The sequence below is a fragment of the Saimiri boliviensis genome, chromosome 12 (assembly GCF_048565385.1).
Source record: "Saimiri boliviensis isolate mSaiBol1 chromosome 12, mSaiBol1.pri, whole genome shotgun sequence".
In the NCBI taxonomy this organism is placed as follows: Eukaryota; Metazoa; Chordata; class Mammalia; order Primates; family Cebidae; genus Saimiri; species Saimiri boliviensis.
The window spans coordinates 33,783,261-33,798,001 of record NC_133460.1 but is presented as its reverse complement, the minus strand read 5'-3'; the positions used below and the strand labels follow the sequence as shown (position 1 = coordinate 33,798,001).

The 14,741-nt window shown below is 48.3% G+C and overlaps 1 protein-coding gene across 2 annotated transcripts in view; it reads left to right on the top strand.

The window, feature by feature from the left end:
* SNX29 (sorting nexin 29) overlaps positions 1-14,741 on the top strand; it is a 596,746-nt gene that overhangs the window by 541,004 nt on the left and 41,001 nt on the right. For both annotated transcript variants that reach the window (XM_074382212.1, XM_039477976.2), the window contains exon 20: positions 6,114-6,253. In XM_074382212.1, the coding sequence (XP_074238313.1) occupies positions 6,114-6,253 (140 nt within the window). The remainder of the gene's footprint in view (positions 1-6,113; positions 6,254-14,741) is intronic.

Genomic DNA, 14,741 nt, shown 5'->3' with positions numbered 1-14,741 from the left:
CTCTCCGACAGCCTCAGGGAATGACACCTTGTGATATGAAGTAGATGCAGTATAGCCTCTGGGATGCATTTCTAGGGTCTCAGCTGATCATACTGCCTGTGCAAGGGGTATAAATCAGGGCTTGCAAATGCCCAGGCCCATGGAGGCTGCCAGGCAGGGGAGGAGGCTGGGCAGAGTGACAGCATTATGTGGCCCGCTACTGAGGCGCTCCTGGCTTAGCCCCTACCCACTGGCAAGACTGCTCATTATTTAAAAGGAAGCCAGAAATCTGGGTTTTACCGAGAAATCTCTTGGTTTTAATGTTTCGAAACATTGCTCAGGCCATACAAAAACATACCTGTGGGTCACATTTAGTCTGTGGACCTCTGTGAGCAGCTTATGGTGAAAACGGTGGCACTGTGTTCTCCAAAATTTCAGAACCCATGTGATCCCCAGGGGAATCCAATCTGAACAGTGCTGAATTCAACCTATTAAAGAACTGATAGATAAAGAGGTGTACTGTAACTCCTCTTGTAAAATTCCAGAAGCAGCAGGCACATTTGAAAACTCAAAACGTTTCAACATGGCCGAGGTCTTAGATAACACCAACAAGTCATCATTAATTTTGTTAGAGGTGATTATGCCATTGTGGTTAAATGGGAAAATGTTGTTAATTTTTCAGAAATAAACACTAAGGTATTTAGGAGTAAAATGTCATGACTATAATTTACCTTCAAACACCTTAGCAAGAAGGTAAAAATGATGACACAAATATGGGAAAGAGTTAAGAGTTTTTGGAGGAGTATTGTAGGGATTCATTAAAATTTGCTCTGCTTTTTGCCATATTTAAAATTGTTCAGCCAGGTGCTGTGGCTCATGCCTGTGATCCCAGCACTTTGGGAAGCCAAGGTGGATGGATCACCTGAGGTCCAGAGTTCAAGACCAGCCTGGCCAACATGGTGAAACCCTGTCTCTACTAAAAATACAAAAATTAGCCAGGCATGGTGGCCGTCGCCTGTAATCCCAGCTGCTCGGGAGGCTGAGGCAGGAGAATCTCTTGAACCCAGAATCCCATCACTGCATTCCAGCCTGGGCGACAGAGTGAGACAATTAAAAAAAAGTAAGAAAAAAAATCCAGTCACAGGCAAGAATATAGGCTTCCATGAATTATTCTGGAATCTTCCACACTCCTCAGATCACATTCTACTGAGTCCTATGCTGTGATTCAGGCCATGGTGTGTGCACCGCTAGGGTCAGAGTGAGACCTGAGGGAAAGTCAGGGGCGGAGGATGAGTGAGGCAGCCCCACCCACCCCTGCACCCAGGGACCAGGCTTCCTCCTCTTCCCAAGGTAAATGGCTTCTGCTAAGCCAACCTGGAAGTAGAATTTCAGAGAACTGAACCCTGCTTTGGGGAAGCCTGCTGTAGAGGAACCCATTCCAAAGGTTGAAAGTTGTCTTCTGTATTGGGGGAGGCTGTCCCTGCCGCCTGATGGAAGGCCCTACTCAGCCACCTCCTGGTCTTGACCCTTTGTGCAACTTCCCCACCTTCCTGAAATTCAGTGACCAGCCTTGGTTGTGCTGTAAGGACAGAGAAAGCTCTGAGAATGGAGTATGAGTGAAGATGTCACACACATCAATGGATAAAGAAAATGTGGTTTATAAGGCGGGCACGGTGGCTCACACCTGAAATCCCAGCACTTTGGGAGGCCGAGGCAGGCAGATCACCTGAGATCAGGAGTTCGAGAACAGCCTGGCCAACATGGTGAAATCCCATCTCTACAAAAAATACAAAAATTAGCCAGGCATGGTGGCGCACACCTGTAATCCCAGGTACTCGGGAGGCTGAGGCAGGAGAATCACTTGAACCTGGGAGGCGGAGGTTGCAGCAATCCAAGATTGCACCATTGCACTCCAGCCTGGGTGACAAAACAAAGAAAATGTGGTTTATATACACCGTGGACTACTACTCAGCCATTAAAAGGAAGGAAATCATGTCTTTTGCAGCAACTTGGATGGAGCTGAAGGCCATTATTCTAAGTGAAGTAACTCCGGAATGGAACACCAAATACCGTGTGTTCTCACTTATAAGTGGGAGCTAAGCTATGGGTATGCAGTTACATACAGAGTGATATAATGGACTTTAGGGACTCAGGTAGGGAGGAATTTGGGACGGGGTGAGGGACAAAAGACTGTATTTGGGTACAGTGCGCACTGCTCAGTTGAAGAGTGCTCTCAAGTTTCAGAATTCACCACCACTAAAGAACTCATTCGAGGCCAGGTATGCTGACTCACGCCTGTAATCCCAACGCTTTGGGAGGCCAAGGTGGACAATCACTTGTAGTCAGGAGTTTGAGACCAGTCACACTACTAAAAATACAAAAATTAGTTGGGCGTGGTGATGTGTGTGCCTGTAATCCCAGTCACTTGGGAGGCTGAGGTGGGAGGATTGCTGGAACCTGAGGCAGAGGTTGCAGTGAGCTGAGATCACACCACTGCACTCCAGCCTGGGCAACAGAATGAGAGTTCATCTCAAAAACAAAGAAAGAAAGAAACTCACTCACGTAACTAGAAATCACTGGTACCCCCAAAACTTATTGAAATAAAATCAGATATATATATATATATATATATATTTTTTTTTTAATTCCAATTGATGCCACATTGGATGTTCCTGGAGCAGAACCTGGCTAAGGTTTCCAGGAAGCAGCTGTTGTGAGAAGTGAGCACTTGGAAGGGATTTGGGATTCCTCTAGGTGCCTCTGGGACCCAGGTGAGAGGAGGAACTAGTCAAGCGGTGATGGCAAATTAGACTCTTGGATGGAATCCTCTGACCTTCATTTTGGGGTTAGAGGGTCACCTTCCTTGGGCTCTGTAGCAGCACCCCACATGCAGCATGAGGGAACCATCTCTGATCTCTCCTCATTGTTTTAGAGCGTTCTGAGCATTTCCTTTCCAAAAAAGGAAAAATCTTCACAAGTTCTTGCAGGGCTGATGAGCTCCTTTGAGCCTCTCAAGCTGCCTTTAGAGTTTCTTGTGCAGATTAAAAACCAGGCTTCATGAGCTCCACTGGGCACTAACCTGGCATCTTAACCACGTTGCCAAGGAAAAGCATCTCATTGTTTAATGACAGGTTGAAACTTGGAGACCAAGGAGCAGAACCAGCTTTCAGACTGGGTGAGCAGAGGCTCCAGCTTGGGTTGGAGAACCATGGGACAACCTTGTCCAAATGTCTTCTCTCGTTCACACATAGTCTATCTCCTGCCAGGCTGTGAGATTCCAGCCACCAGCCTGGACTGATGGTGACCTTGGTGTGGCTCTCAACAGTTTTTGAGAACTGCTACCCCTCTGGAGGAAGGTCCCCCACTGAGGCTGCTTAGCGGAGGTGGCTTTGGACAGGGAGACCTTGTTGGGACTTGAGCATGGCCCTGAGGGGCCCCTGCTGGCACAGATGCTTTACGGTTCCCTCTCCCACCTGGTGCTCACAAGAGGCTTGCCAGAGAAAATAGAAGGTTGCCCAGTGAAATTGGAAGTTCAGATAAACCACCAATAATTTTGTAGTTTAAGTGTATCCCAAATAGCACATGGGAAGGTTTCCTTGTACAGAACATAATTTTTGCTGAAACATTATTCATTGTTTATTTGAAGTTCAAATTTCACTGGGTGTCTCATATTCTCATTTGCTAAATCTGCCAACCCTGGCTCAGAGGCGCCTCTGAAGAAAGAACCTTCTTGCCATGCTCAGGGCCTTGATAGGGCTTTGTGGGAAGTCTTTTTATTCGGATTTTGATTGATTGATTATTTATTTATTTATTTAAGAGTCATGATACAGTTTAGATTTGTGTCCCTGTTCACCTCTCCTGTGGAATTGTGATCAGCAGTGTTGGAGGAGGGGGCCTGGTGGGAGGTGATTGGATCATGGGGTGGACTTCCCCCTTGCTTTTCTCGTAACACTGAGTGAGTTCTCATGAGGTCTGGTTGTTTAAAAGCATGTGGCACCTCCCCTTCGCTCTCTTCTACCTGCTCCAGCCACGTACGAGGTGCCTGCTTCACCTTTGCCTTCCCCCATAATTGTAAGTTTCAGAGGCCTTCTCCGCCATGTTTCCTGTACAACCCTAGTGAAACCATGAGCCAGGGAAACTTCCTCTTTTCCTTATAAATTGCCCAGTCTTGGCCGGTTGCAGTGGCTCACACCTGTAATCCCAACACTTTGGGAGGCTGAGGTGAGCAGATAATGAGGTCAGGAGATCGAGACCATCCTGACCAACATGATGAAACCCCATCTCTACTAAAATACAAAAATTAGCCGGGCATGGTGGCATGCACCTGAAGTCCCAGCTACTTGGGAGGCTGAGGCAGGAGAATTGCTTGAACCAGGGAGGCAGAGGTTGCAGTGAGCCGAGATTACACCACTGTACTCCAGCCTGGGCGACAGAGCAAGACTCCATCTCAAGAAAAAAAACAAAAACAAAAAACAAACAAAAAAAACCTTGCCCATTCTCAGGTAGTTCTTTATAGCAATGTGAAAATGGACTAATACAGTCGGAGTCTAACTGTCTCCCAGGCTGGAATGCAGTAGTGTGATCATAGCTCACTGTGCACTCTACCTTTCAGGCTTAAGCAATCCTCCAGCCGCAGCCACCCACGTGGCTGGGACTACAGGTACACACCACCACACCCAGCTACTTTTTTTCATTTTTTTGTAGAGATTGGGCCCTGTGTTACCCAGGCTGGTCTAAAACTCCTGGGCTCAGGTGATCCTCCTGCCTCGGCCTCCTAAGGTATTAGGATTACAGGCATGAGCCACCGTGCCTGGCATGTGGGAGCTGTTCATCAGAGACACGGGCACGTGGTACTAGGTGGGTTTTCTAGGTTTGACCGATTGTAACTGAGCCCCTGCCTTGGGCCACTTTGTCCCTGCACAGGAAGAGCAGAGATGAATGCCCCACCTGATCTATGGGGCCTCCTGGGCAGGGTACCGAGGCCTGCTGCAGACTGCAGTTCCTCGTTGGTTACATGCTGTTTTCATAGAACATTCCTCCTCGTTCTGTGAGGTTGGAAGGATGCCGTTCCTCCATTGCCCTCTTTCAGCTCTTTGTTTCTTCACCCTGTTTGGTCTTCAGTCCAGAAGGAGCATCACCTTCTCAGAGACAGCCTTTCCTGGCCCACGCTCACTGCCCAGGATGTCTTTGTTATAAGCCAGGAGCTGTTAGCACAGATGCACAGAGCAGGACTGGCTATGGAATATGTGGGGCCCATGCCAACGTGCAGTGTGGAGCCCCTGGTTCCAAATTAATGAGAATCTCCAGGTGGGCAGCAGATCACCATGCATTCCCAGTGTGGACTGCGTGACAGCATGGGTTACACACCTAGCAAGTTGGCCCTGTCTGCAAACACCAAGCAGACACGAGAGCGGGATGGCATGGGTCTGCAGGATGAGTGAGGGACTTCCAGAGCACAGAGCCGCTGCTCGCTGAGTGGTGGAAACTGCTCAGACCTGGGTACCTGTGCCTTCCTTCTGGGGCCACACTGCACAGCTCAGCCCAGCCCAGTATGGCCCTATGGGTGGGGCCATGCTACCATTCGTCCTAATTTGTCAAGAGAAAAAGAAATGTTAATAAAATACCCTTCTTAATCAGTGGCAATTGATTTGTATTTTGAGACACTCCCCTGGAGCCAAAATTAAGCCCACGCTCTGGAGTGGTGTTCAGTGTGATTAATAATTACCTGCTGACCTATGTGGTCACTGGATTTATTTGTGTCTCCTCTCTGGCCTGTGAACTCCATGAAGGCCATAGCAGTGACAATTGGTGTTCATTGTTCTTCCCCTGGTCCCCAGCACCACATTTGGCACATTTTGGTGACCCTTAAATAACCGTCCCATTTGAATGGGAACACACCAGCTATAGGTCTTAGACCTGCTTTTCCTCCACTTAATAATAATAATATAGTGAGCATCTTTCTTGTTATTACATGTGATAATACATGTAAGGGCTTAGGGACCATTTGTGCAAGGCAGTGACTCCATAAATGTTGGCTGTCTGGATGGCGCTGATGGATGATTGCCTGTTGTATGGGGTCGTTTCTGACCAGGTGAGGAACCATACCTTAGCGAAGATGTGTTTTGTTTCCTCAGGATGCCAAGTTTGTTGAGGAACGCAGAAAGCAGCTCCAGAATTACCTGCGTAGCGTCATGAACAAAGTCATCCAGATGGTCCCCGAGTTTGCCGCCAGCCCCAAGAAAGAGACTCTGATCCAGCTGATGCCCTTCTTCGTGTAAGTACCGCTTCCGTGGGCACGTGCTGCCAGCCCTGCCAGCACTTCTTTCTGGTTCTCTTTGGAAGGCTGGGGAGCACAGCAGTCCTCCGTGATGCCCTGATCACCAGGGGACCCAGGCGAACTCCAGGGGCTGTTTCAGGTGCTGAGATGGAGGCCAGACCTCAGGCTTTGGATCTTCCAAAGAGATGGGAAGAGATCAGGCCTACAAATGAGCATTGTTGATTTGAGGCTCACAGATAAACTCAGGGCTTTGTGATTTTATACTTTCACACGTATCGATCAAGGAAAGATTCATTTTCTGTGCAGCCCATAGATACTCCAAAACTAAAACAAATTGTATCAGTGTTTCTCAAGCTTGGGTGATGAGCCCAAGGAAAAGTTCTCCCAGACTCCTACCTGTATTAACTTAGATTATCTTTGTATGACTATTACTTAAAAAGGAACATTAATATTAATAGGTCTAAATTACTTGCCTTCTTCTCTCTTCTAAAAGTTAAAAAATAAAGGAATTTACATATTATGCACTTAGAAAATCATTATGCTTCAGGCCAGGCATGGTGGCTCACGCCTGTAATCCCAGCACTTTGGGAGGCTGAGGCAGGTGAATCGCCTGAGGTCAGAGTTCAAGACAGTCTGACCAACATGGTGAAACCCCATCTCTACTAAAGATACATAAATGAGCTGGGCATGCAAAAATTAGCCAGGCATGCCAAAATTAGCTGAACGTGGTGGCAGACACAGATAGAGAAGACCAGTGGGATTGGGACTCATCATTCCAGAAGCACTGGTCTAGGTCGGTGTGATTTGCTGGGATTAAATAAGAGTTTCTCGTCACTGTAGTAGCTCCTTAACAGTTTTTCTGATGGTGATGCTGGGTTCTATACAGAGGACTTACTTTTGCTCCTCTCTGTGGAGTGCACCTTTGGGAGTCGGCTTCTATGGGGTGTGCTTTTTGTCTATGGGTGTGCCCCGCATTACCATCCAGATAGACGTCAGCAGCTGCCCCTCTTCCCTGCCTAGGTCTTTTGAAATTGTCTCCAAGATGGTCACTTAGATTTTCTCATTGTTCGGGGGTTTCTTTGAGAAGACATCATCATTTTGTGCTGCCTGTGATAACAGGTATCTTTTTATCCTGAATAGAAGACAGTATCTAGAGCACTGTATTTTCCTATTCTTCTTTTATTTGTGATGCCAGGGCCTTGATCTCAGTATTTGGAAATGACCATGATAGTTCACGTGAGGAGTTCTCATTCTCTTAGAGACAGCCCTCTGGCCCCGGGGTGCATGGGGAATTACCCTCTCATCCAGTCACCGCGCATCGGCTGAATTCCCTGGTGAAAACGGAGTTAGCAGTTTGCTCCTAAGATGCTGCTGATGCTGAGAATGTGAGCAGGAGGCTCTGCCCTGTCTGCAAGTTGATGTCCCCTCCCCGCCGCCCCTAACCATCCCCCCAACCCCCAACCCCCACCTAGCTCCAGCAGCACAGGCATCTCCGGTCCAGTGTTTCCCAAACATTCATCTGCCAAATTGTAAAAACTGCACGTTTATGGGAGCTTCTGAGTGTGATGTGAATCTCAGCCCTGCTGGTTGCCATCAGTCAGCACTGAGAAAGAAACCTTTTATGTCTAATTAGCACACAGAACACAAGGTCCAATTTATATTTATAGACTTTAAAAAAACAAGAATTTCAGTGGGAGACTGTGGCAAACGATACAGCATTGACGCTGGAATTTTGACTATGTGTTGGTCTAGACCCCAGGTGAAATTAAACAGTTCTTTGGCTCAAAGCTCTTTGGCTTTCCTCACTGCTCCAAATCACACTGCCCCCTTCTTCCTTTCTGAGCAGGATGGGATTACAGGTTGGACTGTACAGCTTGTTTCATTCTGGGTAATGATGGATGAGCTGCAACCAAACCTTGCTGGAGCTGGTGACTCTCCACGGGATCATGTCCTTTCTCCATGTGCAGCCCACAGAAAGCAGCGAGACTTCTGTCTCAGCTGGAAAGCTGAGCCTGAGAGATTGCTGGTTAAAACAAAACAAAAATCTCCTGGCTATGGAAATAAACCTCCAAAGCATAATTATTCTTATAAATCTTGACAGATTTTCTCCTTGGTTCTTTCAGATGTTGATTTTGGATGTGATAAGTCCATTTGAGTTACTGAATGTAACTGGATTGTTCATTAAAGAGATGGCCCCCCACTTTTCTGTGGGCGCCAGCCTCTCATTTCATAGCATCCATCTCATCTCATCTTCTAGAGAGCCAATGAGGTGGGCCCCATAGCTCCATTTTATTAGGTGGAGTCTTACAAAGTTGCCATCAAACTGACAACCTTTCAAGGTTTATGCTACTGCATAATTACAATGTAATTATATAAATCTATTTTATAGTGCTGCGGAAAGTGAGGCTCAGAGGGGTGACCTGGCTGATCCCAGGGTCCCCACCCAGCACATGGCGATCCTAGGGTGTTTGGCACCATAGCCCATGTTTTGGGGATGTAGGTGGGAAGCCTGCAGCCTGCAGACTGAGCCTGATTCTCCAACTTGTTTTATTTAGCCAGTATAGTGGGGTTTTGTTTTGTTATTTTTCTTAATGAAGTACTTGCCAACATCAAAAAATTAGAAGGTGTCAGATTAAAAAATCCAGATGTCGAGCTTCTTTTTTCTGAGACAGGGTCTCACTCTGCTGCCCAGTCTGGAGTGCAGTGGCACAATCTTGGCTCACTGCAACCTCTTACCTCCTGGGTTCAAGAGATTCTCCCACCTCACCCTCTGAGTAGCAGGGGTTACTGGGGTGTGCCATCACACTAAGTTAAGTTTTGTGTTTTTTTAGTTGAGATGGGGTTTCGCCACGTTGGCCAGGATGGTCTCAAACTCCTGACCTCAGGTGATCTACCCACCTAGGCCTCCCAAAGTGATGCAATTACAGGTGTGAACCACCACTCCCAACCTAGCTTCTCTTGAAAAATCAGACGAATTGGTCAGAGTCCCATTCTCCCACTCTCCCACACTTGGGTGCCCCATGTCCACTGAGCTCCTGACTCCTGTTGTCTCCTGGGCACTGAGCCAGCCTCCCCTACCATGCTCTTGCCCTTGTTATGTCATGCACTTGGGTGGATCACTCGCCAGCATTACCACCTGGCTCTGGAGTTTGCAGTCCTGGCTCTTCCCCGCTGCTCCCACAGCTCCTCCATTTGAATTTGTGGACATGCCACATTACCCATGATGCATTTGGCTTGCCCACTGTGGTCCTGCTTGTTCTATGAATGGGGCATCTGGTTAATTTCAGGAATGGTGGTCTCATTCTAGTTTGGGAGCTGAGAAGGTGGGCAGGAAAGATAAAACCCAGTGGGTAGAAATTGCTTGTGTTTTTCCTCACAAATATTACTTCAAACTTTTAGTCCAGTATTACATTTAGACAGGACCTGCTTTCATATACATGCTTCCATTTTTTTATTCCATTTTACATGTCCATATTTCACTGTGTTCTCTAGGGGCATCATGACTTCTAAGTAATCTGCCATCTGCACACATCTAAGAGTTGAAGAATCGGCAGGTTGAGTTTTTCCTCCCAGTCTCTCTGCCTCCCATGGCCTCCCTTGCTAATGCCAGCTCTGAATTGGAAAGTAGGCTGGTGGGAAGTGGGGCACTTCTTTTCTATTTTGAACTCTGTGCATCAGTGTGGCCCAGGTGGGGACCAGAGTCAAATGAGTGCCAGCCTCCCCACACCTGCATCTTTTGGAAGCCCCGTGCTGTGTTCGTCGTCTGACATTTGGGGAAAGGGTGGTTTACTGAGAGACGTGACACTTGGCACATGGCAGAGATACCCAGAAAGATGTGAGGTGCCACTCGTGGAGGGAGGCTTGGCCTGGCTCAGTGGTACTGGACCGAAAATTGGTGACAGTTTCAGTGATTTGCTGTACTGTCATTTAGCACATTATTAAAATGGTTTTCTGCAGAGTAATTTAACTTTGGGAAATACATTATGTTCTGCAGCTCCTTGAGGAGAGAAAGTTAGGGGGCTGGAAGGTGGCAGAGTAATATAGGTCACCGCACAAATTCCCAACTGGATTTTCAGTAGAAAACCCGGTCTCAGTTTCCCACACCACCACCCCTGCCCCCATTTGCTGCTGCATTCTCTCTTAGAGTTGTGAAATAGATCCTTTTTTTGCTGAAATGTGAGCTGCCGTGTTCTCCCAGTGAGCAGGTCACATTTAGCTCAGTGATGCCACACCCTGACCTGTGCACTGCCAGGGGCCACCTGAACCTAAGCTGAGACCTTCTGTTTTGCAAGTCGCCACTAACAGGAAGTAGCAGCTTTTGACTTCCTTGCTTCATGGACTGGCCAGAACCTTCCAGTCTCGTAGAAGCATTGCCCAGTTGCCAGGAAGGAGTGGTGATGCTGTGCAAGAGACCTCAGACCTGCGGGCCTCCTGGTTAGGTGTGTGTTAAAATACAATGTCCGTGTATGTGACTTTCCATGGGTGAGCATGTCCCAGTTCGGCACCGTTCCAACCACTGCCTCTTGCTTTCCCCCTTGGCCTGCTTTGCTGACTTCTATCTGGCCCTCTGAGCCAGGTGAGTTTGAGATCCCCTAGGAGCCACATGGAATACATGGTGTTGATTTTGAAGTCGGTAATAGTCTTCGGCTCTGCCACTTAGGAGGAAAGTGGTCTTTTAGAAGCTTTTAGAATACCACATCACACACAGAAAGCACCATATGTGTGTAACTGTTCCTACCAACAGAAAGGGAGCCTCAGGGACGGAGATTGTGGGGAGCAGATATGTTAGGGGAAGTGATGAACTTCTAGTGTGGAAAAAACCCTGAAACACTACAGAAAGATAGAAGATGAGGCCTGCCATTCACAGCTATTCCCGCAGTCACTGTCAAGTCTCTTATGTAATAGAAATCATCAATACATAAGTCAAATACAAACTTCACTGTTCTACAATTTGCCGTTTTTTTTTTTTTTTTTTTTTTTTTGAGATAGAGTTTCCACTCTTGTCGCCCTGGCTGGAGTGCATTGTCGCAATCTCTGCTCACTACAGCCTCTGTCTTCTGGGTTTAAGCAATTCTCCTGCCTCAGGCTCCTGAGTAGCTGGGATTACAAGCGCCTACCACCATGCCTGCTAATTTCTGTATTTTTAGTAGAGGCAGTGTTTCTCCACGGCGAGGCTTGTCTCAAACTCCTGACCTCAGGTGATCTACCTGCTTCGGACTCCCATAGAGTTGGGGTAACTGGTATGAGCTACCGCACCCAGCTGCCTTTCTTAATTTAATAAAACTCTCTCAGGCCTTCTAAAAGTTAACAGTATTCACTGTAATGGGTGTTGCATAATTTATTTCACCGTTGCTCTACTTGAACAGTTAAGAGGTTTCCAGATTTTTCTCCCACAGACTGTGGTCTGAAACATTTTAATGGATACCCATTTTGGCAGGTAGATCCACAGGCTTGATGTCTAGAAGCCGTTCTGGCTTAGAGGGTGTGTGCATTTTAAATTTCACCCGACATCACTAAAGCCCACCCTCTTATACCAATTTGATATGCAGGGTTTAATCTGGATGGAAGGGGAAGCCATTCTTTCCAGGCATGCAGAACAGCTGCAAGAGCAGGAAGCCCCAAGTCATCCCCTGTGGCTGGAGAACAGGGCGGATGGCCCTATGGTCAGGGCGTGCTGGGCCCTGGAGCGGAGGTCTTGGTCTCTGGGGGCTGGAGCGGAGTCTTGGTCTCTGGGGGCTGGAGCCCTATGGTCAGGGTGTGCTGGGCCCTGGAGCAGAGGTCTTGGTCTCTGGGGGCTGGAGCCCTTGCAGGTGCATGAGCTCAAGGCCGTGCTTTCCGAGGAGCACGCCAGCATTGGGTAGTGGATGGATTGGGCAATGGCCTGGGGTGCCCTCATGATGTTTCAGACAGAAGGTGAGGAGGGCCTGACCAGACGGCCAAGAGGAAAGGGGGGCCTGGGTTTGGAAGGCCCTACCAAGAGGGGACGTGGGGCCCCGCTCCGTCAGGTCCTCATGGCAAGGGGGCAGCGGTGGCATTGCCACTCTCTGGGATGAGGACGGTGAGACTCGAGTAGGTGACTAGGCTGCCAGCTGGGGCCATGGAAGGGGAGTAGCAGAAGATGCCAAGTTTTCAAGGCCAAATATCTGGGTGCAGGGAGGTCAAGGGGACAAGGAGCAGATGAGATGAAAAAGAAGCATTGAGGTCAGACACTGGTCTATCTGCATCCTGAAGGCAGGCCCAGATCCAGGAGAAAGCAGAGTGAATGTCTCCTAGGATGGCCACCTCTGAGCTGGCTTTAGGTGTCAGTTTCTCCCAGACCTGCCTCAGGAAATGTATGTTTTCTCCCATCTCAAGTCGCAAGAAATGGATGACCTCCCAGTCCAGAGTTCGGAGAAGTGTATTATAATCATCCTGCTAACAATTAAGGTGTAGCAGTCATGGCTTGGAGGAGTCCACAGCGACAAAGCAGAGGCAAGAGCAGGAGGCATCAGCACACGGAGCTGGAAGTCTGGGTTGCCGTTTGCAGGAAACAAGACAGGAGCATGGGGGAGACGTGGTCACGATCTCATTAGTCAGGATTGCCTTGCACTGATGTCATGATGCAACTGTGTGTTCCTGGCCCTGTCTCCTGCAGACAATGAATCATTCTTGCAAATAAATACTAATATGTTTATGCAGACTGTACACTTGCTGTGAGTGGTATTCCAAGAAGTAACAAGTTTTGGAAGCACAGCAAGTCCTTAAATTGGCATTCTGGACACTAGACTCTAGTGCCATGAGCTTCGCTAGGAGATGCACTTGTGTGATTCTTTCAGCAGCACCCCACAGCGTTCGCTGGTGTTTTCCAGCGTTGGATATTCATTCTAGGCTGCCGTTTGTTGCAAATCCTACCAAACTCAGTATTATTAAGCAAATACTTTTAGATTTCTATGATAATGAGGAAGTCGTGGGAAGGATGTTAGTAATAGTTTAAGAATAACTTCTGATTTGGAGAATTCCTGAGAAGTCAGGAATTCTGACTTCATCATCTCAAATCCCAGTCTCTCTTAGGAATTTGGAAACACTCTTTGGGATATGATTTCCCCGATATAAAACATGGAATTAGCTGACATATGGGGGATCACAGAGGTTATGAGATCGGGTCAGGTGCCCAGGGAAAGAGGGCAGGAAGAGGTGTTGGCCTCGAATGGAAGCTAGGGACAAGGAAGTGGCCTGGAGCCCAGGGGACAGAGGCACTGGGGAGTCAGGAAAGCCGAAGAGAGCCTGGTCAGCCTAGTGAGGGGAGCGAGTGTCTCCCAGGGAAGCCTTCCCCTGCAGAAGAGAGCTGTAGAATCAACACCTAGCCCTAGAGCGTTAAGAATAGCAGGCTGTCCTTCTCCACCATTGCCGAGTTGGCTGCGGACCCAGGGAGCAGGTGGCACAGCGCAGCTGTGGTGGCATCCCTGTGCCCCTCCTCTGTGGGGAGAGTGCCACCAACAAGTCATCGAGGGCAGCAAGGGGAAGCGATGGTGCCTTTGCAAGCCACAGCCCACATCACACCTCTGGGAGGGGTAGGTTCAACTCGACAGCTCTGCTTAGAAATGTGGCCGCCTCTGCCAGACAGGGCCTCTCTCTGAACGAACTGGATTCTGGAACTGGCAGCCATCTGAGGCCATGGAGGACACTTCGCTGGTGTTTTCCAGCTTATTCTGATGTGGAGCACTTTGCAGAATCTGCAGCCTGGAAAGGCAGCCCTGGTCACTATTTGTGGGCCCTACTCACTGTTTGTGGATCCTGGGATAGCTTAGAGGCTAAGAGGCCTTTTGGGCTCGTGAAATCTTAGTCCCCTTTTCTGATGTGTTGATGCGCATTTGCACACCAACAGGAGGCGACATGTTAATGTGGCACCCCCCCATCCCCCGTAAAGGGGCTCCTGGACAGACCTGTGACATCTGAGAGCAGCGCCTGTTGGCCACTGCAGCCAGCTGTCCTCATTTCTTACTTTCTTAGCCTTGTCATTATCAACCAGGTATATTATTTGGAGGGAGGAGACACCCTGCTACCAGGACTGACACCCCAAATTGGGGCCTTGGTTCTGTGATCTTCCAGCTTCAACAGGCACCCCAAATTTACCTCTGTCGAGTGGGATGCCATGGCAAACTCCGGGAATATCATATAAGCAAATTAAGCCATTGAATTGTCAGCAGAGAGTGGTGTGGAGTGCAGCTCATAGGCCCCATCTAAAGGGATCAGCCACCCCTCACCCAGTTGATTCCCATGATAGAGGACTGCGGCTAGCCAGACGAAAATCCTTGACCTTCTCAAGAGGTGGCAGAAATGCACATCTTGATAGAAACTCTTGATGTTTAAGTTGGTTGGCAACTCCTTTATTTAAGACATCTGTGAGCTGCATGGGGTCCGCTGTACCTCAAAAGCCTTCCAGGGCAAAAGGGGACTTCGATGCATAAATGTGTTTAACATGTGAAGCAGTGCAGGGTGAGGGCAG